The sequence below is a fragment of the Onychomys torridus genome, chromosome 18 (assembly GCF_903995425.1).
Source record: "Onychomys torridus chromosome 18, mOncTor1.1, whole genome shotgun sequence".
NCBI classification, from domain to species: domain Eukaryota; kingdom Metazoa; phylum Chordata; class Mammalia; order Rodentia; family Cricetidae; genus Onychomys; species Onychomys torridus.
In genome coordinates this window covers 19,154,363-19,177,800 of record NC_050460.1, presented here as the reverse complement: position 1 = coordinate 19,177,800, position 23,438 = coordinate 19,154,363, and the positions used below count along the sequence as shown (strand labels likewise).

Below are 23,438 nucleotides of genomic sequence, written 5' to 3'. Positions count from 1 at the left end.
GGGTCCCACTGCCTGGGTGCCTCCCAAACAGCTCAAGCTAATCAACTGTCTCACTTATCCAGAGGGCCTGATCCAGTTGGGGGCTCCTCAGCTTTTGTTTCATAGTTCATGTGTTTCCATCAGTTTGGCTATTTGTCCCTGTGCTTTTTCCAATCTTGGTCTCAACAGTTCTCGCTCATGCAGTCCCTCCTCTTTCTCACCAGTTGGACTCCTGGTGCTCCATCTGGGGCCTGGCCATGGATCTCTGCATCCACTTTCATCAGTTATTGAATGAGAGTTCTAGCACGACAGTTAGGGTGTTCAGCCATCCGATCACCAGACTAGGTCAGTTTGGGCTTTCTCTCGACCATTGCCAGTAGTCTACAGTGGAGGTATCTCTGTGGATTCCTGGGAACCTCTCTAGCACTTTGCTTCTTCCTATTCTCATGTGGTCTTCATTTATCATGGTCTGTTATTCCTTGTTCTCCCTTTCTGTTCTTGATCCAGCTGGGATCTCCTGCTCCTCTAAGCTCTCTTTCCCTCAAATCTTGCCCTTCATTACTCCCACTGTCGTCCAGGTTGTTCATGTAGATCTCATCCATTTCTCTGTCATTGGGTGATCCCTGTGTCTTTCCTAGGGTCCTGTTTTCTAGGTAGCCTCCCTGGAGTTGTGTAGCAGTCCAGTCATCTTTGTTTTACATCTAGTGTCCTCCTGTGAGTGAGTACAGACCATTAAAAATGAATTGAAACAATAGTTTCAACGAACCATGCTGAAGGTAGTAAACAAAGCATATTTTTAAACCCATTGGGAATTTGTGTTTATTGTATATGTAGCTTTTATAGTAATAAGGAATATTTATGGGGATAACATCCAAAGCTTACCATTTAAATATCATATAATAAGAAGTATGGGATAGAAAGTGGATCTGGTATGTTTATGTTTGTGTGTTGGAGGTAAGTGAAAATTATTAGTGATTTCAAAAAAAAAAAAATCTCCTGTAGATGTAATTCTAAACGGTCTTAGTAAATAAGAAACACAGAGCCAAATAGTTAAAAGTTCAGAGATCAGAGCAGTAGCCAAGAGCTAAGACCACCTTATCTTACCACTTGCTGTTGTCGCTTCCCTTGAGAGAGAGACCTTCTTTGTATCCTATCTTTTTATTGCCTTTCTGTTTTGCCTTGTCATTGGCTGTGAACTCAACCACATGACTTCTTCGTCACTGCCTGTCTATACAGACCTCCAGGTCTTTATGGTTGGTACTGAGATTAAAGGCATGTGTCTCATGCTGTCAGTGTCCTTGCACACACACAGATTCTGCCTGCATGTGATCGGATTAAGGGCATGTACTACCACTATCAGACTTCTGCTTAGTGGCTTGCTCTTAGCTCTTACCCCCAGGCAACTTTATTAACATACAAATAAAATCACATTTCAGCACAAATAAAATATCACCATAGTCTCCAGAATATTGTGAGTAGTATGAGACCATTTGTTCAGAAGAGGTTGCAGTTATGCATGGAAACCAGTGGAAAGCTGTTTCTGGGAGAGCAAACAAAACTGAAGTGTTCTCTTTGGGATAGAGGGTAGATCTTAGGGTAGAAAGGAACACACAGTGTTTGGGGTGGAGGGTAGATCCTAGGGTAGAAAGAACACACAGTGTTTGGGGTGGAGGGTAGATCCTAGGGTAGAAAGAACACACAGTGTTTGGGGTGGAGGGTAGATCCTAGGGTAGAAAGAACACACAGTGTTTGGGATAGAGGGTAGATCCTAGGGTAGAAAGGAACACACAGTGTTTGGGGTGGAGGGTAGATCCTAGGGTAGAAAGAACACACAGTGTTTGGGGTGGAGGGTAGATCCTAGAGTAGAAAGGAACACACACAGTTTTTGGGGTGGAAGGTAGATCCTAGGGTAGAAAGGAACACAGAGTTTTCTTTTAAATTGTTTTTATTAATAAAACATTTTTTTTAAAAAAATAGCACCCTGTTTCATGTAATTTAAGAGATTCTATATTGACCAAAAAACAAACAAACAAACAAACCCTATTTCTTTCAGATGGTCCTGCTGAGGCACCAGTGACCAATGGGAACACAACCACAGTGCCACCCCTGAATGACGATCTGGACATTTTTGGACCAATGATCTCTAATCCTTTACCTGCAACTGTCATGCCTCCAGCTCAGGTAGGCAGTGAAATGTGGTTCTATGTGACCACCACTTCATTTAAAAAAGCTGCAGAAACTTAGCTTTGAAATCATTATCCCTGAGCAGTCACTGATTGAAAACCTATTCTTTAGGCTAGGGCTTAGCAAACTAATCTTGCAGTTTTGTTTTGTTTAAACAGATAAAGTTTTATTCAAACACAGTCACTCCCATTGATTTATGGTTTTCAGCTACTTTGGTGCTGAGTAGTAAAGATAGAGACTGTCATACCCCAGACAGGCAGATTTCACCATCCTTATAACAGTATTTAAAATGCATATGTGGGGTGGGCTGAGACAACCTCAACCTGACCCTAAATCACAAGCGGGTGTTACTAACATTGTCTTTATTTTTACGTTTTGGCTTAAGTTCTAGCAAATTAAATGTTTGTATTTCTCTGAAGGTAAATTAGTTTAAAGTTAGTCTTAAAATGAATCTTACTATTTTTGAATGATTAAATAAAAACTATAATAAGATTTTTAAAGTACTAATGAAGAAACTCTGAATTTTTGGGGTGTGTGTGTGTGTGATATTATATAGAATTTCCTTCAGGTGAAACACTAAAGCCACTTGCAAGCCTGCATACAACATTATCATTCCCTCCTACATTGGAACACTACAAATAAACAGCCAGTATGTTTTCTGAAAAGTACTTGAGATGCAATACTCCTTTTCTGTAGGAATATGTAAAGGTTTTAATAACAAGTCTATATCTCATGGAGACTAATAATGATTTATTATACATATTTTTGTTATGAAAGTTATTGTGTACTTGCCTTGAATATAACAAGTAAATTTCTTGGAAATTAATTAGGCTAAAATGAGTCATTATCAAATTTGAGTATAGCAATAGTGCATATTTCAGGAAAGGTAGCTAGCTTATTGGTGGCTTTGGCCCTTTCAGTCCCTCCTGCAACCCATGTCAAACAGAGTCTGAGGGACTGGGAAGATGGTTCATTCAGTAAAATGCTTGCCATGCAAGCATGAGGTCAATACTTGAGATCCCCAGCACCCACATAAGAAGTTGGGCACAGCAGCATGTGCCTGTAACCTCAGCACTAGGGGTGTTAGGGAGACGGGTGATTCCTGAAACCTGGTTGACTGGTCAGCTCTAAGTTCTAACCTTTATGCTGTGTGCATTCTGATTAGTACATCATGGATGGTAGAGGTTTTCTCTTTTTAGGATGTATTATCTGTTCTGAGTGTGAGTGTGAGAGTGTGTGTGTGCGCCCACGAACTGAAGCAGGCTGATAGAGAATATTAGATTCTCCCAGAACTGGAGTGATAGGATTGTGAGCCACCATGTTTTTCCATAAGAGCAGTAAATGCTCTTAACTGTTGACTTGCCTCTCCAGCCCTGTATAGTTCATTTTTAAAATCACATCTTAATTCTTTTCTTGAACACTGTTTATGAACCAAAATTATGCTAGTTGTTTTGAGCCCTGTAAAATATTTGATGAAAAGAATTGCCTTTTATCCAAACTACATGATAAGATTAAATCCAAGTACATTTTCAAAATATTGCCTTTGCTAGTAAAGTGTATTTTATATGTATGTGTTCATATGAATGCTGAAACTATGAAGGTTGCTAATTCTGGTGGACTTTTAGTATATGAAATTGAGCTGTAAGTGGGCTTAAGTACCAAGATCATGAGTTACTCTGAACCCTACTTGACTTGGTGTTTTCTAAGCATGTGTAAATTCTAATCAAAAATTGGCCTATACATAAATATGGAATAGCCTGGATTTGCCATCAGCCTGGAAATAGCTGACAATTGTGTACATGTATAGAGGGTGGGAGGAGATGGACACAACAGCCCTTTGCTGTCTACACACACAGACGGGACAGGAAAGACATACCATGCATATGAGAGATTGACTATGTAGACATGCACAAGTACTGGATGCACAGTCCTGCTCTGGATTTCCAAAAGGCAGAAAGCCTGAATTACAAACAACAGCAAACATGAAATGATGGCAAGCGCAGCCCCAGGAGATCAGCACCTTCAGGTGCTCACCAGTGCTGCTGCTTAGAATGCCAGTCTTAGCCAGTGTCTGTGTTGTGGCAGATGTTCATATTTACTTACCTGGTATTTAGTCATGAGATTGTTCACCAGACTGCTCTACTATGAGGCCAGAATTAGTGTTTCCCCAACCGTTTAGGATTTTTTTTCATGATATCTCATTCATCAAGAATGGAAGCCAAGGGGTTGATTAGATTCCTGTGTTGCATAGAGGTGAAACATGATGAAAGGATCATGTAGTGATGTCATTTTGTTATCAGTGTTAATAATAAATGTTGAGCAGTTAACCCTTTCTTGTGCAAAGCCTTGTGGGTACAAAGCCTGTCCTCATTTCATAGGAAAGAAGTCAGGTGACATACAGATGTAAGGGCACCCTATCCCAAGACTAGGGGTAGGGATCCAGTACAGCTGGGAACCATTGTGCTGGCCTCTGGTCCTATGCTTCTTCAGGAACCACTGTGCCAGCCTCTGTGGTCCTATGCTTCTTCAGGAACCACTGTGCCAGCCTCTATGGTCCTGTGCTTCTTTAGGAACCATTGTGCTGGCCTCTGTGGTCCTATGCTTCTTCGTTGGTAACTAAGATACAGTCAGATTAAAAGACACTATAGTTTGGTATTCTATTGTGCCTAAATTCTTTCACATTTTAGAGCTTTTGCAAAATAAGACAGCCTTTTCAATGTCTCTCATAAGTCTTGCTAAATTAGTCATAATAGATTCAAAATATGGTTCTACTTAAATAAGTTTGAATAAAATGCTTTGACAGTAATTTACTGCATAATGTTCTATCCAGGACAGTAAATGTATGAATTTAACTTCTACTGATACTCAGCTCAATCTGTAGTTTCAGAAGAATGTGAGCCAGCATTTACAAGTCTTCAGGGAATCTTTAATTTTTTTCATACATAACAAATCAGTAAGGAAGACTGTCAGTTGTAATTATGCAATCATATCTTTGTGTTAGTAGATTAAGGGGAAACTTGTATTAAATATCTAAATTACTTGTGTTGATTTGCTTCAAAATAGCATGCAGGCTGAATATTTTCACTTCTGGATTTGAAGCATTCTAGTATTGTTAAAGTAGACCTAGAATAGGTGCATAAATGTTTTATTGTGTAGCATTTGAAAAGTTAAAAGCATTTAATCTACCATTATAGAACCCTTTGCATCTGCAAGTTATACCATTCTTTATTACAAGTGACACTAGTTCTTGAGAGAAGTAGTGGCAGTCTTCAGACTGTACCTGCATATTATCAGACCCATTGTGTTCAAGAAGTGGTGAGCAAAACCTGCTTTGCTGTAGCTGCTGAATATGGCTTGGGAAGAGCTTCAGTCTCCTTGGTTTATGCTAACAGGTCACATTGTGAAACACTGCACCTTCATCCTGGATGCTCTTGGATGGGCTCAAAATGATCTTTATAGATGTTACTATTTTACCTCTTATAATTTACTCCCAGTTTTATATGAATTTTTAAGTAATAAATAAGCTGTGCTGTATAGAAATTAACAGTTTGTTTTGACTTTTTACCTAGGGGACAGCCTCTGTACCAACAGCTGCTAGCCTGTCTACCGTAACATCTGGGGATCTGGATCTGTTCACCGAGCAAACTACAAAGTCAGAAGAAGTAGCAAAGAAACAACTGTCCAAAGACTCCATCTTATCTCTATATGGTACCGGAACACAGCAGAGCACTCCTGGTAATTAATGTTGAACCCGCTTCCAGTGAAGACAGTGGGATTATAGAAGACAGCCTTTGAAACTGCAATATCAATTGCATTTTCCTATGGTAGTAGTGGATACTTCTCTGCAGTCTATATAACTGAAATGAATGAAGCATTGGAATTAAACAGTATAGGAGTCACAAAACTTTATTCATTTGAGACTTGACAGGTTGCTCACAAATCACTTAATATTGTTCTACAAGTTTATAGGACATGAATTATCTTTGAAGAATTATTGGAATTTGATTTACATGAAGTTTGACTTTGTGTACACTCTATTTCCTCTTCAGGCAAACAAATAAAACAAGCAGTCAGAAATTATATATATAAAATGATGCAAAACTTGGAAATGCCTTATCATTATAGTGAAATATAAGCATACAATTCATTCAGTTTTAATCCATCAGACCCTTTTCTCCAAAATAAGCTCATCTCATATATACACTGAAACTGCGTAGCCACTTACCTACTTCCTCTTAAAAGCAAATAACCACCTCTCTTCCTGCCTGGTTGTTTTGTGAGAGAGCAGTGGTGCCAGTCAGCAGGAGCAGCATCTCAGGTTGTGATTTGGCTTTCACAATAGATGTACATCTGTCTGCATTATGGAACTAACAGGCTCTCAAGGTTGAGGTGTGGGTTGTTTTATGACCCATTTCTGTATCTGGAGATGAGTGCAGGCATATACAAGAGCCTCTCCTTGATCTGTTTTGTTTTGTATTTTGGTTTGTTGGTTTGTTTTAATTCATGGTTCTTACAATACAGGTGTGTTTATGGGATCCACAAATATACCATTTACCTCACAAGCAGCAACTGCATTTCAAGGTTTTCCTTCCATGGGCGTACCAGTGCCTGCGGCTCCCGGTCTCATAGGAAATATGATGGGACAGAATACAAGCATGATGGTGGGCATGCCCATGCCCAATGGGTTTATGGGAAATGCACAGACTGGAGTGATGCCACTTCCTCAGAATGTTGTTGGCCCTCAAGGAGGAATGGTAGGACAAATGGGTGCACCGCAGAGTAAGTTTGGCATGCCACAAGCTCAGCAGCCTCAGTGGAACCTCTCACAGGTAGGGCTCATAAACTGTCTATCATCTCAAAATCCAAGAGACTATATGTATATTATGAGTAGTTTGTTTTTAAATCTAATATGTAGCAAAAGGATTGACTAGAGATAAGTTTGATTAGATCCAAGTGTTTATAGATGTCATGAGGTTTTATCAGCTAGATAAATGACTTGTTACTGTCCTTACTTTAAGAGTATTCTGTAAATAAATGTTAGGATTTTCCTTTTCCCATTTCAGCCTGTAATAATGTTGTAATGGTGTACGTGCCTAATCTACCTGTACTACCTAGAAGTTATCTTTCACAGCATATGAGAGACACCACATCCTCTTCTGCTACCTGTAAGGCTTAGTACCAGCTTATTCTGCTCCTGGGTGGGTTCTTTTAAAAGTCCACTTAGACCAGTCTGTCTCTACCAGTAAGTAAGCTTGGATCCTTTTTGCTTAACTCTTACCAATGAGAAAGAAATCCAGCTTCATATTCTCAAAGCACAGTTTAATGAGGGATCAAGGCTGTCTCTGTCATATGGTTACTGCCTGTGATTTTATGAGGAACAATCCATTAGCTCAAGAGTCCCTATGTCATCATAGGGACTGCTTACCTCAGGTAGTCACTGATAAATTCATGTCTCTCTGGGTTAGTTTTAAGCCAAAGAGTAACATTTCTGTATTGAATGTTGTTCTGACTTCTGTAGCTCTACAGACAGAGGCTTTTGAATTAATGTTCATGTTAGCATTCCCTTTCCTGCATCATCATGGTCTTGGTTTCTGTAAGACCAGAAGTTTCACCTTCAGAGTGATTTCTAACATTAGCAAAGTCACCAAATATCTTACCATTGTGGTTTATTGGAATACATGAACTACATGTGTATGCACTGGAAACCTCAGAAATTATAAGAGCCAGATGTTATTAACAGCTTTTCTGTGGCAAAGATGCTGAGGTTCACTCAGCTCAGGTTAAATTACAGATGAGCCAGTGAAGAACCACAGTGCTGTCAGCAAGGCCTTGAGAGTATCTGTGAGCAGAAGGGAAGATGTGATCTGCCTGCCTTTAGACACATTGGAGTGCTGACGTGGTTATTGTATCATATAAAAACCCTGTAAAAAGAACACCCTTAACACTGATTGTAGGCTTGGAACTATGTTATGGTAAATCCTGCCTTTCCTGTTCCATCATCAGCCTTGGTAGTAAGAGAACCACTGGGTTAGCTAAGAGGCTGATAAATATACTGGACTGCAGCCTGAAAGAAAAATACATGTAATCTTTTATTTTATAGTGCATAATGAAATTTAATTTTAGCTGTTAAAACATATGCTATATGACCTTTTTAATGTTGTAAAGTATACTACAGCCATTTAGGATGTTAGTAGAGAATTACAGGTATTTTGTGAAATGTTAGGGTAATTTTAAGATGTTTTAAATTTTTAACATTTCTCAGTCCAAGAAATACCCTCATGTAATTGAAGTGATGGGCTCATATGCTCACATTCAAATTCAAAGATTACTTTGGTATTTTTTCAATTGTGGTTAATTTTTGGGATACAAATTTGAATATAGAAAGTGAATTAAGTATGGGTTACTTCCTAAGTAGTGCTAAACACAGGGAAAAACAAGGAACAAAGCTATTTGATTCAATAGAGATTCTTAGGTGTGGTCTACTTCCATCTCTTCCTTAACTCCTTTTCATATTAATGATGAAATGTCTGTCTGAAGCTAAGAATCAAGAGTGAAAAGTGAACAATCCTCGTAAACTAAGCCTTTTATGTGTTTCACAGATGAATCAGCAGATGGCTGGCATGAGTCTCAGTAGTGCAAACCCTCCCACAGGTTTTGGCCAGCCCCCCAGCACAACAGCAGGGTGGTCTGGAAGCTCATCTGGGCAGACTCTGAGCACACAACTGTGGAAGTGAAAAGCTGCAACAGAGTTCCATCCAAAACCAACACCCGACATTCCTCACTACAAAGGCATCTAGTTCCCGTTTATTCATGTACATATGTATTTTCTTTAACCCCATTTGTTCACATTAAGAATTACCTGATTGACCGTGTTGGTCTGTGCTGATTAAATTAGATGTGAAAGCAGGTTGAGAAACCATCTTCTGTGGAGGGCAGCTTTGCTCATATTTCCCATGATGTCATAAGCCACATTGAGAAGCTGCTCAGTTAACTTGCATAATCGGTTTTATTCTCAAAATTATAGCTCTGATGTTTGCATATAAGGGAAGTAGTTATCATGTTAGTAATACTTCTAACAGTATAAACCCCAACCCCAAATTAGCCAGTAATCCTGTAGGAAGGTACTGTATGATCAAATGTCTAATCATATAAATAGAATGTAAATGTATCACTGAGCACTGTTTTCTAGTGTATCAAATTCTTTTCTCCATCACTCACTTCACTGTGCTGTTGTTACGATGTGCTTAACAGGGAATGTGGTTAGTGAAAGGAAGATAAACCTGGATGTTACTGTCAAACTGATGAAGGTTTCAAGAATTCAGATTTTTGCTGCCTCTTGTAATTTGGACCTCCTCTCATGTACATAGTGCTATCATGAAGACCTTTTTTCTGCACTATATGCACACAGGGTAACTAAAACAAAGCCACTTTTAATCCTTGAACGTATATCCAGGCTTATGACAGTAATTGTGTTTACATTTTATGGTGCCTAGTATTGACAAAATGTTATTTCCCTATATTAAACAGATGAATCCACACACCTTTTTTATTTGTGGGTTTTATTTTCTACAGTGTACACTGCCACCACCTTTCCAAATATTTCATGTTGTGGAGCCTAGAAATGGGACTGTTTAGTTGACAAAATGGTCTAGTTGACAAAATCATCAGGTTCTAAAGCCTGTTCCATCATTTATGAGATGGCTGGAGGGAGGGAGCAGCAATACATGAGATACTCAGTTTTTTTTTTCAGTGTCATGTAGTTCATTGTACAAAAATCTTCCCAGTTAAGTTTTTGAGAACACATGCAGAACAAATGGAGACAACACATTTTGTAGCATCCAGTTAGCTGTTTAACCAGATGTCCATCGGCTGCCAGGAAAGACTGAAGAAAAAGGAACAATACCTGAATGAGCTGCAGCCTAAACTCCAGACTTCCCCTTCTACACCTGCTGGTCTTGGCGGCTACACCTCAATGTTCACTGTGTCCAGGTGGGACTTGGGCTCATTGGCTAGATTGACCTTCTCTGTTCGAGTGTGCCACACGAGAACCTATGGAGGAGGGCGATAGTTTCAGCAGCTGCACTGTCAACACTCAAGGTTCAACAGCGTGAGGGAGATGAATAAATACCTTGGTGCAGTTACTAGCTTTTGGTTCCAGTTCTTCAACTGTTGTTATCTGCTTCAGAAAGTCAGATTCTTGCATCCCTGGCTGGGATCCACGGCGCTTAAATACAGCTTTAGGATTGGACAAGATGACTTGTAGACTCACAGCAAAGCCTTTGTATGAAATAAAGAAAAAGAATTATTGGTGTACTTTTTCCTTTTGTAATTGTGGCCACATAAAGTACAAATAACTACTTTGTGGTTATATTTTGGCGTTCAAACATGAATAGGAGCATTGCCTGCATACAGTCTCAAAGAAAAATTAGTCACTGTGATTTTGTACTCTCTGAGGATATCTAACACAATATGAAGTCAAGTCTGTTGATAATAGAAGGTGAGTTTTAAAAGCTACTAACTCAGAGAGGTCACCACAGCACCACATTTGATACTCTGCATTATTGCAGCTGAGGACCGTCAGACAGGACGCCTTAACTATCTTTGTGGTATTGCAGTGCTAACCTAGCCTTCCTGACTGCTTTTGGCATCATTAATGTGTGCTTTATCATCAAGGTCAGCACTGTTCCAAATGACTTGACACTGAGAAGATTGTAGTAGAGGTACTATGACCATATGAAAAATAAATATTACCTAATTTATAATCATTAATTTCACTCTTTAAGCATGAAGGAAGGGAACTTAGAAGTCAGTGCAGGCAATATTAAGTCATTTGATAAATTTGGTTTTTGTCTTGAGTGTTTAAAATACAAAGGATATTGCTTAGTGGTAGAGCACTGGCCTTGCATGTGTTGAGACCCCGAGTTCAACCTTCAGCACTGCAAAGACAAAGAAGAATGAGCTCCCTCCAGTGATTTATTTCACAGAACTGTCACTGTTTAACCTGCTGAAATACATTCCTAATGCATTCTACAGCCAACTCCACAAGTTACTGTTTTAGAAGTCTGAAGCCTGAGCCTTTGGTCCTGATAATATGATACTAAATTCTGGTCCTCCAGGGGCTGATGGATTGAGAGCCAAGCCCCAGGAACTTCTCTGTAGGTACTTTGTGTCCTCTTATTGGCAGTGGATTTCTACCGCTTTCTGGAAAAATGTAACATCAGACAGTAATAGAAGATCTGTGAGAAGACCACATCATCAGACAGTAATAGAAGATCTGTGAGAAGACCACATCGTCAGACAGTAATAGAAGATCTGTGAGAAGACCACATCGTCAGACAGTAATAGAAGATCTGTGAGAAGACCACATCATCAGATAGTAATAGAAGATCTGTGAGAAGACCACATCGTCAGACAGTAATAGATGAGCTGTGAGAAGACCACATCATCAGATAGTAATAGAAGATCTGTGAGAAGACCACATCATCAGACAGTAATAGAAGATCTGTGAGAAGACCACATCGTCAGACAGTAATAGAAGATCTGTGAGAAGACCACATCATCAGACAGTAATAGAAGATCTGTGAGAAGACCACATCATCAGACAGTAATAGAAGATCTGTGAGAAGACCACATCGTCAGACAGTAATAGAAGATCTGTTAGAAGACCACATCATCAGACAGTAATAGAAGATCTGTGAGAAGACCACATCATCAGACAGTAATAGATGAGCTGTGAGAAGACCACATCATCAGACAGTAATAGATGAGCTGTGAGAAGACCACATCACCAGATAGTAACAGATGAGCTGTGAGAAGACCACATCACCACTCCCATCACCTCCAGATGCCAGACTGGTCAGTCATGTGCCCTGAACCTTGCTGCCTCTTGGAAAAAGTTAACAATTAGCTATGTTCAAACAGGATGTGGTCTAGAAGTGCTGAGTGAAGCAAAATTAAAAAACAGAACCCATAAAACGGCCTTCAGACTCCAGTGTCCTCCACCAATGCTTTATGGAAGCCCACTGTGCATTCTAGTAAGCAACACTACATATGGATGACCAGCCTTTTGGTTTTGACTAGGGCCTTGCATTTGGGACACTGGCCAAGTCATTTCACCTTTGTTAACTCTATAATGTCCCCATTTCTTAATCTGCAATGGAAGTATGTATGAAAACTCAACCCTGGTATTTAATGTAGTCTGATCTAAAGAAAGATTCTTGTGAAGCAGAGCACTGTGCAGAAGACTGCAATATGCAAATAAAAAATGCCACTGTGTAAACAGTGTCAAGGGTTGAGTGGTACCAGCCACCATTCCCAGCTGCAAAAATTCTAGCAGACAGGTAAAGGACTTGTGAAAGTTCTTGGGAGCAGAGCCAGGCCACATGCATGTCACATGACTGATAAGATCTGAAGTCTTAATCAGACACATCCAGGTCAGCACAAGACTTCATTCAGCAGCATAACCAAAGCTTGATATTAATAAAGTACCTTTTCTCATGAGAGCAAATCAGATTAATGTTAATGATTTCTTGCTTGCTTTCATGTGCTTCATCCTTTTTTTAAGTGGAAGTCTGTCTTCAGTCATACTGGTGCTTCTGGCATATTCTTTACTGGTTTCAAGGCACTGGTTTTTATATCCCTGTTTTCATATGCACACACAATGATCCAAATTATGCATAAGTAATTCTGAAAATATGAAACCATTTAGACCTGATTTTCCTTCATTGTCCCCTAAGATGTTAAACTCATCATCTGCAGCCACTGAAGGATTCAAATTAGATGAATATTTTCTCCATCTCCCTGGTTCAGGAATATCTCATAGTAATGTGGAGCTACTTGGTTAAATGAAGGCCAGGCCACAGCCAGTCCTGAAGCTTTTTTTTTTTTTTTGGGTGCTCTCCCCTCTTGTTCTTACTGAAGAAGGATGTGCACCTGAACAGCAGTGCCCTCAAAGACCTCAGGGAGTGGCTTATTCTAGGAGCAAAGCAACCAACCTACTTTCTAACAAAGGGACCAGGAGGAGGGAGGACATAATACAGATGTTCCCCATTTACCTTAGCTAGCTCTGCCCATTCTCTGCTCAGGAAGTAGGTCAAACTTGGTTGCTTTGGGGGAAATCTTCTGTCCTCATGAGATGCCAGGGAGAGCTAAAACAGTCTCCCTTGGAAACAGGCAGAATTTTTAGCTCCTGACCATTGATTTCCTATCTGCTATGGGTGTCTTGGGGTTTCTTCAGTTTTGCAAGTATTTGTGCCTCAAGCATTATATCTTCAGTGACTGATTTAGCTTTAAAGGTACTGCTGTGTTTTTTGAAGTATTAGGATCCTGACAAAAAACAGAGGAGTAGGGTTTTCTGTCTGGGTAAGTTAGAGGGAAAATGTGCTATGCCAGTGAAAAGTGACTGTTTGATGTGAAGGCTGGACTTCCTTAACATCTAACAATGGGGAGGGAGAACATATTGCTTAATAGGCAGAGGGAAGGGCTTGCCTCAGTATACTACATCCTTACTGAGTGCCGGCTGGAAACAAGGTGGAACGTAAGTATCCAACAATCCATTTAACTTCTGGACAAGATAAAACCCCAGGGGAATTGGAAAAGAAATGGTTCTTTGGCTAAGTTTGCTCTTTTAGAGGGCCCAAGTTCAGTTACTAGCACTCATGTGGTATCACTATCATCTGTAAGTCTATTCCAAGGCTTCCATCACCCTCTGATTTCTGTGAGCACTAGGCATGCATGTGTGTACATGCAGAAAAAAAATTTCTTTCAAGCCAAATGATTATATAAACAAGAAAAGTGGCCAGGCAGTGGTGGCCCATGAACTCAGGAGGCAGAGCCAGGCAGATTTCTATGAGTTCGAGGCCAGCCTGGTCTACAGAGCAAGATCCAGGACAGGCACCAAAACTACACAGAGAAACCCTGTCTTGAAAAACAAAAAGCAAAACAAATTAAAAAAACAAAGTGTTCAGACATTGGGAGTGAAACATACAATAGAGCTCTCTGAGAATAGATAAATGTCAGCCCTAAAGCTGTCAGAGCTGCTCTGAACAGGCCACTCCACAGGCAACACCCTCCCTCCCCCCCAGGAAGCCATAGCAAGAATCTGCAGAGCAAAAAGCTCTGCTGGTGGGTAGGTGGCAAGCCTTCAGTGTGATCAGCAGATGTCTGCAGAAGTCCCCGGGCCAAGGAGAGAACTAAAAAGGAGCAAGTGAATGAATTAGTTACATGACTCAGCTGGGGGGCATTCACATTCTCATCAGCAGGAACACAGCAACCTAATAGTAGCTGCAGCTCCTGCACGGAACATGGAATATGGCTGGCTAGTATGGGGTCAGATCAGCTCTGAAAGCTTAGATGCTCCTGCCTAAATTTAAAAACAAGCCTTGAAAAGACAAAAGTGCCTCCAATAATTTGGTTGTGTCCCAGTACAAAGCTCAAAAACATTTATACATTTATAATGCAACATATATTATGTTTGTGTGTTCATATTACATATACATGCATATCTAATCAGTACTCAACAATTTAAAATTCAAAATGTCTCAGAACCAAAACTGTCTGGTATACAAAGAAACAGGAAAATAAAATGGCATAACGAAGAGAAACAAATCCAGAAATGATGTAGATGGCAGAATTATAGAGTAGAATGAATATACACATTAGAGTGTAAATGTTTCATATTCAAGAAGACTGAAGAGATGTGAGCATGCTATGAGATAAGGGACAAAGTCATCTCAATGATAGAAATACAAGGAGATGTAAATTGTCCTGGGTAGAATTAACACAAGACATTAAAGAATAAAAGATCAGTAAAGATGAACAAGTGAAACCACTAACGTGAAATAAAAGTAAGACTAGTGTTAGAGAACTGGAATGAAAGATGAGAGGAAGACAAAAATAAGAAGTCATGACAGTTTCCAGCCTTCATTCAGTGGCGATATATAAAGCCTGAGCATATATTCAGCCAGCATAACCTAAATGAAGATCACTCTAACCATAATAGCACCTTATCCAAGCCTCACACATGATTGGAATGTTATCAGACAAACCATAGTAGAAGTCATAAACCAATTCCTCCCGAAAGTTAAAATAATTCAAATTCTACAAACTATGCTGCCTCTAATGTGGTAGAATTTAAAAGATTCAATAACAGATTAAGTAAGTTTCAAATATTTGGGAACAGTAAGTTACAGGTCAAATCAAGGGAAGTGAGAAAGTGGTTAGCTGAATACAAGTGAAAATAAGACAAAAGTCTAATGTACTTGGAAAATTATTGTGGTGGTATACATGTGTGTGTGCATATATGTGTGGGCATTAGAACTGTGTATGGAGGTAGAGTCCAGAGATAAATGTTGGGTGTTCTCTTACTCTCCACCCTATTTGGGGGATGGTCATTCACTGAATCTGGAGCCAATCAACTAGCTAAACTGGCCGGCTGCAACCTATCAGTTCCTCCTGTCTTCAACCCCCACCCATGCTTGAGTTACAGGTGTGTACCACCATGCCCACCTGTTTGCATGGGTGCTAAGGATCCAAACTTGAGCTCTCCTACCTTTGTAGCAAGCACACTGAGCCATCTCCCCAATTCCAAAAATCACTTTTTAAATGAAAGGCCTCTCTATGTTGTCCAGACGCTCCAATAGACAGATTTGAGACCTCCTGCCTTAGCCTTCTAAGTAGCTGAAACTATATATAGCAGTACACCAAATGTGGCAAAAACACAGTTTTCAAAAATATCTTTAAACGCTAAACTAGAAAGATGAGGTCTCACTTTTATAAACTAGAAAACCAAACCCAAGTACTAAAGTACTATTAAACATAAGAGCAGAGATCACTGAGTAGAAACAGGAAAGGAATAGAGAATATACAATAAAGTCTGCTTCTTTGGAAGAAGAAGAAAACTGACTGAGGTAGTGTGAACGGGAAATGTCCCATTGACTCAGATATTTGAACTCAGACCCCAGTGGCACTGCTTGGGAAGGATTGGGAGGCGAGGCCTTGCTGGAGGAAGTATGTCACTAGGGCAGGCTTTTTAGAGTACACAGCCTCACCCTCATGTAGTTTTCCTGGCTTTGAAGATTCAAGCTCTCAGCTTCCTGTATCTGCTGCCGCCAAGCCTGCTGCTTGCCGCTGCACCTCCCCACCACAGTGGACTCTTGCTCCTCTGGAACTGTAAGACCGAATACACTCTTCTAAGTTTCTTCTGGCCATGATGCTTTTTCTTTGTCACAGCAACAGAAAAGTACCTAATACACTGATAGACATCTTCCCATAGCTTCTTGAGAAGTAGAATGCGCAAACCACCGATACTGAGAGAATAAGCTCTAGTAACACGAATAACAAAAACATTAACTTTCTGACTGGGATTTGGACACCTCAGATTAGAACAGACAAATTGAGAGACAAACTACCAAAGCCACAGCGAACCTAAAATAGCCTAAGAATGAAAGGAAGAAAGTTCACAGTTAAGCCACCTTGCCATACTACTCTAGAGGGTCAGACAGCCTCCCTGGTGAATCCCAGCAGTCATTTAAAGAACAAATAATAAAGGTTCCATACTAATTTCTATTATTAATAAGAAAGAAGGACTGCTTCTCAAATTATCCTGAAGGCCAGCCTTACCCTGATACCTAATACTATGCAAACCATTGAATGCAGAAAACCGCAAAGCTCATGAATAAAGTCAGAAAACCTCCTCAAGCTTCTTTATGTCCACTCCAGCCTTTAAAAGGGTAATAAGCCATGACCACATATGTTAATCTCAAGATCACAAGGTCATGTTCTGAGCTGTATAATTCATTATTAGAAAATACAAAAGGAAAAGCTGTCTTGATAGATGGTCAATACTCATTTGACAAAATCCAATATCTTCATAACTAAAGGGAGGGTGGTGGCTCTCACTGACCAATAATGAAGGTGAACTTTCTCAACTTGATGAAGGGCATCCAAAGGAAGGAAAGAAAGAAAGAGAGAGAGGGAGGGAGGGAGGGAGGGAGGGAGGAAGGAAGGAAGGAAGGAAGAAAGAAAGAGAAGAAAGAAAGAAAAAGAAAGGAAGAAGAAAGAAAGAAGGAAGGAAGGAAGAAAATTGGAAGACATTTTACTTCGGGATGCAAAGACTGACTCGAATTCTCACAGGGTGGAACGAGACACAGTACCCCTTTTATTCAGCAGTGCAGTGGAGATCCTCGCCATTGAAATAAGCACCCCCCCCATTGTTTTTTAACATAAAATTCACACAGATGGGTACAAAGTACATAGAATAAAAAGAAGCAAAGCTTTGCTTTCTCACCCAGCAAGAAGCATCAACAGCAGTTGCCAGTGTCTCCTGCTGGACAGCCACCAACTTGGTCTCACTTTCATGTACCTTACCTGCTAGCATACTTTCTTCTCTCACTCTGTGTAAACAGGTCTGCAAATCAAGTCCACTCCTGCTTCCTGCAGCATGGTTTCTGACAGCAAGGCCTTTATAATCTGATCACAACATATTAATCGCTGGCCAGTGGTACTGGACTCTTGACATACATGCTTTTTAAAATTTATTTTATGTGCATAGGTTTTTGCCTGCATGTATATCTGTGCACCCCATGCATGCCTGGTGCTTGCAGAGGCCAGAAGATGACATTGGATCTCCTGGAACTGTAGTTATAGATGATTCTGAATCCTGTGGGAATTGGTAATCGAACCTGGGTCTTTTCGAAGAACTTAACTTCTTTTAACCACAAAGCAATCTCTCTAGCCCCTAGACATGCTCTTTCAATGCTATGGATAGTAATTAATTTCAAAAATCTCTCTCTCTCAAGTCCAAAGTAACACACATACAGAACTTGTTGGGAAAAGGAAGATACATGTGGTACCTCTGCCTCTCATAGCTTTTCCTATCAAAGCATACACTGCCTCTTGAAATATTGCATATGTAAATTTCAATACTGCTCCTGGTTAAAAATATACGTATTATATGCATATTATACATATATACACTATATGTATACATATGTGTGTATGAATCATATACCAACACCTACACACATACATGGCCATTAAAATCGTGTCTTAGTCATTGTTCTTGCTGTGAAAACACACCATGACCAAGGCAATTTTTATAAAAGAAACCATAACTCTGGGCTTGCTTACAGTTTCATCATGGCAGGAAGCATGGTGGCATGAAGGCAGACATGGCACTGAAGAAGTAGCTCAGAGTTCTACACCCTGATCCATATGGGGAGAGACAGAGAGACAGAGTCTGAGCCTGGGCCTGAGCCTGGTCTGGCCTTTTGAAACCTCATAGCTCATTCCCAGTGACATACTTATTCCAATAAGGCCATGACTCCTAATCCTTCTAGACCTTTCAAATAGTGCCACTCTGCTGTGGATATCAGTCTGTGTAAATAAAATTCTGCTTGGCCAGTGGCCAGGCAGGAAGTATAGGCGGGATAAAAGAGAAGAGAATTCTGGGAGGTGGAAGGCTGAGGAGAGAGATGCTGCCAGCCACCACCATGACAAGGAGGATGTAAGGTACTGGTAAGCCACAAGCCATGTGGCAAAGTATAGATGAATAGAAATGGGTTAATTTAAGATAGAAGAAGTAGATAACAAGAAGCCTGCCACGGCCATACAGTTTGTAAACAATGTAAGTTTCTGTGTGTTTACTTGGTTGGTTCTGAGCATCTATGGGCCTGTCCGGTGAGAGAGATTTGTCCTGACTGGGCCAGTCAGGAAAACTCTAGCTACACCACTCGAATAAGAATTCCAACATATCGGGGCTGGAGAGATGGCTCAGAAGTTAAGAGCACTGAATGCTCTTCCAGAGGTCCTGAGTTCAATTCCCAGCACCCACATGGTGGCTCACAACAATCTGCAATGAGATCTGGCACCCTCTTCTGTATACATAATAAATAATATAAATCTTAAAAAAGTAGAATTCAAACATATCAGCCTATGGGGGCCATGATCATTGAAACCACCATAAATGGTATACTGAGCCATTCCCGGCTTTGGGCACCAAACTTTAAAAGAACTATTCTTTGCCATTAGCTTCTTCTAGACTCTGTAGCATAATCATTTGACCTATAAACATAAGAATTTATTTCTTGGTTGCCAATTATATTTGATTAATCTATATACTTACCATATGCTAATGTGTGTGTGTGTGTGTGTGTGTGTGTGTGTGTGTGTGTGTGTGTGTGTTTAGGTGCACATGTATTTATGTGGGTGCATATGTGTGCATGTGCCAGTGGAAGTCAGATGTCAGTCTCTGGTGTTGCGCCTCAGAGCTGCCATCTTGTTTTCTAAGGGAAGGTCTCATGGTTTAGGGGAACCTAGAGCTTGCTGGTTACACCAGACTGGGTCATCAGCAAGTACCAGAGATCCATCTGTCTCCATCTTTCCCAGCCCTGAGGTTTTGAATGAATGCCACCATGCTTACACAGGTGACATGATCCTGAGGGTCAATCCTATGTTTGTGAAGCAAGTACGTTATGGACTGAGCCACCTCTCCAGGCCCTAGAATGGTGGAGCTTAACCTGTAGGTAAGTTTGAATGACCCTTTCCCAGGCATCATATATCAGATATCCTATATATCAGATATTTACATTGTAATTCATAACGTTAGCAAAATTACAGCCATGAAATAGCAATAAAATAATTTTGTGGTTGGGGGTTAGCACAACATGAGGAACTGTATGTATTAAAGGGTCACAGCATTAGGAAGGTTGGGAACCACTGTCCTACAGTGTGTGTCTTTATTACTAAAGACATAAATTACATTTTCAAGTTGGGATATGTAACTCCTCTAGCTTTGCAACCTCCCCTGCCCTCAACCAAGATTGTTTTAGCCATTCTGAACTTCTTGCTTTTCTTTATGAACTGGATGGCTCTCTCAATTTCTACAAAATGTACACCACAATTTTGACCAATTCTGCAGCTATGGATTAGTGTGAAGACTACCACAAATTTCTCTGTATTAGGTCTTTTTGTTTTGTTTTATTTTGTTTCGAGACAGGATTTCCCTGTGTAGTTCTGGTGCCTGTCCTGGATCTCACTCTGTAGACCAGGCTGGCCTCAAACTCACAGAGGTCTGCCTGGCTCTGCCTCCTGAGTGCTGGGATTAAAGGCGCCACCCTGTATTAGGTCTTCTAATCCATTAACATAAAGTCATTCCATTCAACTCTTTCGTCTCATTGATTTTAGTTTCCATCGTACAAGGTCTCATAATTCATTTTACTCTATTATTATCCTTAACATAACTGTGAATGAAAAATAACAATGAAAATCTCTGATTTTTATCTTCTGACTGTTCACTGTCAGTGTTTCTAAATATAACGGATTGCTTTTTTGTTTTAATTTTTGAGATAGGGCCCTTGATAGCTTGCTACATAGACCAGGCTAGCCTGAAATTCAGAGATTTGCCTGCCTCTGGCTCCCAAATGTTGGGATTAAAGGTGGCTCTAAATGCCCAGCTGATGTTTGTACTCTTGTGTCCCACAGCATTGGTGAGCTCATCTGGCAACAACCTTTGTAGCAATGGTGAAAACAGACGAGTAAGACTTATTCTTGATCCCTGAGGAAAAAGCTCGGTGGCCTCAGCGGCTTAAGAATGTTTGCTCTGAGTTCTTCATAGATGAACATCATCAAATAGAGGCAGTTTCCTTCCACTCCTAGTCTGTTTTTTTAGATTTATTTTAATTTATGTGTCTGTGTCTCTGTGTAGATATATGAGCATGTATGCAGGTGCCCACAGAGGCTGGAGTTACAGATGGTTGTGAGTCACCCAACATGGGTGTTGGGAGCCAAATTTGGATCCTCTGAATGAGCAGCAAGTGCTGTTCTTTGCTGATGAGCTATCTCTCCAGCCCCCTGGCTAGTGTTTTTTATCATGAAAAATGTTTGAATTTTGTCAACTGCTATTTAAATTTTGCATCTATTAACATAATCATTTGGCTTTCCCCCCTTATATTCACATGACATATCAACATTGACTTTTGTATCTGAGCTTGCATTCCAGGAATAATCCTATATGGTCATGTTTGAATGGCCATGACAAAAAGTTTTTAGATGATATTAGTATCTATCTATCTATCTATCTATCTATCTATCTATCTACCTACCTACCTATGAATTTTGCATCTATTTATAAAAGGGAGATGAGCTTATAATTATTTCCTTAGTTACATTTTTTGGTATCAGAGTGATACTGGTCTGCAAGATGACTCAAAAATATTTCCTCTCTATAATTTGGAAGTATTTGTGAAGGATTATTAATTTTTCTTTAAATATTTAACTGAATTCACAAGTAAAGGCACTGCACTGGACTTTGGCTGACTACTGATTTATTCACTGTGTATTTATAGGTTGGCTCTGATTTTGTTTCTTCTTGAGTCAGTTTTAATAGTTTAACCATGAATTCATTTTCACCTAGCTTCCTTAATTTGTGATACAATTTTTCATAATTCTCTGAATTTTTTCAAAGTTTCTCTAAGATTGGTAGTAACTCATTTCATTCCTGAGTTTAGAAATAAGGCTTCTCCTTTTTCTGCTGGAAAGTCCATCAAAAAGTTGTGTGTGTCTGTGTGTGTATGTGTATGTATGTGCATGTATATGCATGTATGTGTGTGCATGTGTGTGTTGAGCACACACATACAGATGTCAGAAGATGTTGGTGTCTTCTCCTACTGCTTTCCACCTAGTTCGCTCGAGGCAGGGTCTCTCACTAAACGTGAATCTGGACATTTTAACCAGGTTGGCCAGCAAGCTCCTGGGATCTGTCTGTCCCCAACCCCCACACTGGTTACAGGAATTCACAAACATGCTCAACTTTTACATGAGTTCTGGGCATTTGAACTCAGGTCCTCATGCTGCATAGCAAGTTCTCTTACCTCCCAAGCTGTCAGGGGACCCGCCCCCACTTTTTCACCCAGTCTACCCTTGAGTAACGAGAAGTGAGAAGTACTTAGATAGAAATATAGAGGGGAAAGAGATAGAAACACAAGATAGCCTCGGGAGGGCCTGGATCATTATCCACAGGCCCCTTCTCTCGCTTCTAAAGGGCTATTTATAGAAATGCCAAGGGGTGGAGCAAAAGACCTCCCCTAGCACAGCCAAGTGCAGACCTTTCTAATCACCTAGTAACCACCCATATGGTTCATTCATCCCCTTATGCAGTCCTGTTGTGTAAAGCAAGTTCAAATCTTACTAGGAAACTTTTGTGGGCTCCCACACCAAGCAAACTCCCTTTGTTTAAGTTTCAAAAGAATGGTTTGAGGTTTTGTTTTCACTTTCCTAGTCTGCATATGGTTTATTCTATTGATTTATTTGGTATCCAATCATTTCCAAATCACCTTGTGTTTAGTTTACCTTTTCCTAGTGTCTTATGGTATAAGGTTATAGTATTAACTTGAGTCCCCCCCCCCCAGGCATTTAAAGACCTTTAATCATTCCATTAGCTGCACCCATAGGTCTTAGTATGCTACAGTTCCATTTTCATTCATTTCAAAATGCTTTCCAAATTAATTCATCTTTCACTAACTGGTTACTTAGGAACCAGTTGTTTAATTTCTTATAGGCATGAATTTCACAAACTCCTTGTGGTATGTGTGCTGATATTTAACTTCACTTCCTGCTTGGTTCCCTTTCTGTTGCTATAACAAAATAACTGGGACTGAATGAGTTATAAACAAGTAAAGTTTATTTAGGATGGAGGGTCCAAGGGCACAGTGGTGGCAAGGGCAAACAGAAAGCAGGGCATGTGGAAGATACAAACAAGGGATGGCCTTGCTTTGTGACAACCCACTCTGGTAGCAGCTAATCCAGTTTTGAGAGAGCTAGAACTTGTATATGTTTTCTATGTTTCCGTAGTTCTAAACCTACCCATCCACACACCACTGCATGACAAAGACACACCATGACACAGGTTCCCCTGTGATCTGCCCGGCATCAAACAGAACTGCTGCCATATTTACTTCTCATCCACTTTAGAACCCTTTTCTTCTCCTGAAGAGGAATGAAGAGGCACAATGAACCACAGTGTGGTTGTGGAGGTCCATTAATCCGACTGGGACCTTATGCTTGCTTCAGGACATCCCCGACCCCGTCTTTAATTACTGTCTACTTTCTTTAAACTTCTCAAAAACCACTTAACGGTCATTGTTCTCTGTGGGGGAAATCTAAAGTACTTCCAAGAAGTATTTTTTGTAGACAGTTCATTTTAAACTCTAGTCTGAAGACAACAAAAGATGCAATCTTCTAAAGCAACTGTCAGGATGAACATGGATGGAAAACTTGGT

General features: G+C 40.1%; 2 protein-coding genes across 2 annotated transcripts in view; one reads left to right on the top strand and one right to left on the bottom strand.

The window, feature by feature from the left end:
• Smap1 (small ArfGAP 1) overlaps positions 1 to 10,476 on the top strand; it is a 99,577-nt gene extending 89,101 nt beyond the window's left edge. Inside the window, exons 8-11 of the mRNA XM_036168424.1 lie at positions 2,033 to 2,160; positions 5,733 to 5,898; positions 6,685 to 6,992; positions 8,763 to 10,476. Coding sequence (XP_036024317.1) covers positions 2,033 to 2,160; positions 5,733 to 5,898; positions 6,685 to 6,992; positions 8,763 to 8,897 — 737 coding nt within the window. The 3' untranslated portion in view covers positions 8,898 to 10,476. The remainder of the gene's footprint in view (positions 1 to 2,032; positions 2,161 to 5,732; positions 5,899 to 6,684; positions 6,993 to 8,762) is intronic.
• The window catches only part of B3gat2 (beta-1,3-glucuronyltransferase 2), an 85,073-nt gene continuing 67,686 nt past the window's right edge, over positions 6,052 to 23,438 (bottom strand). The window contains exons 3-4 of the mRNA XM_036168423.1: positions 10,292 to 10,440; positions 6,052 to 10,212 (exon numbers count right to left, since the gene is read on the bottom strand). Of these exons, the coding sequence (XP_036024316.1) occupies positions 10,126 to 10,212; positions 10,292 to 10,440 (236 nt within the window). The 3' untranslated portion in view covers positions 6,052 to 10,125. The remainder of the gene's footprint in view (positions 10,213 to 10,291; positions 10,441 to 23,438) is intronic.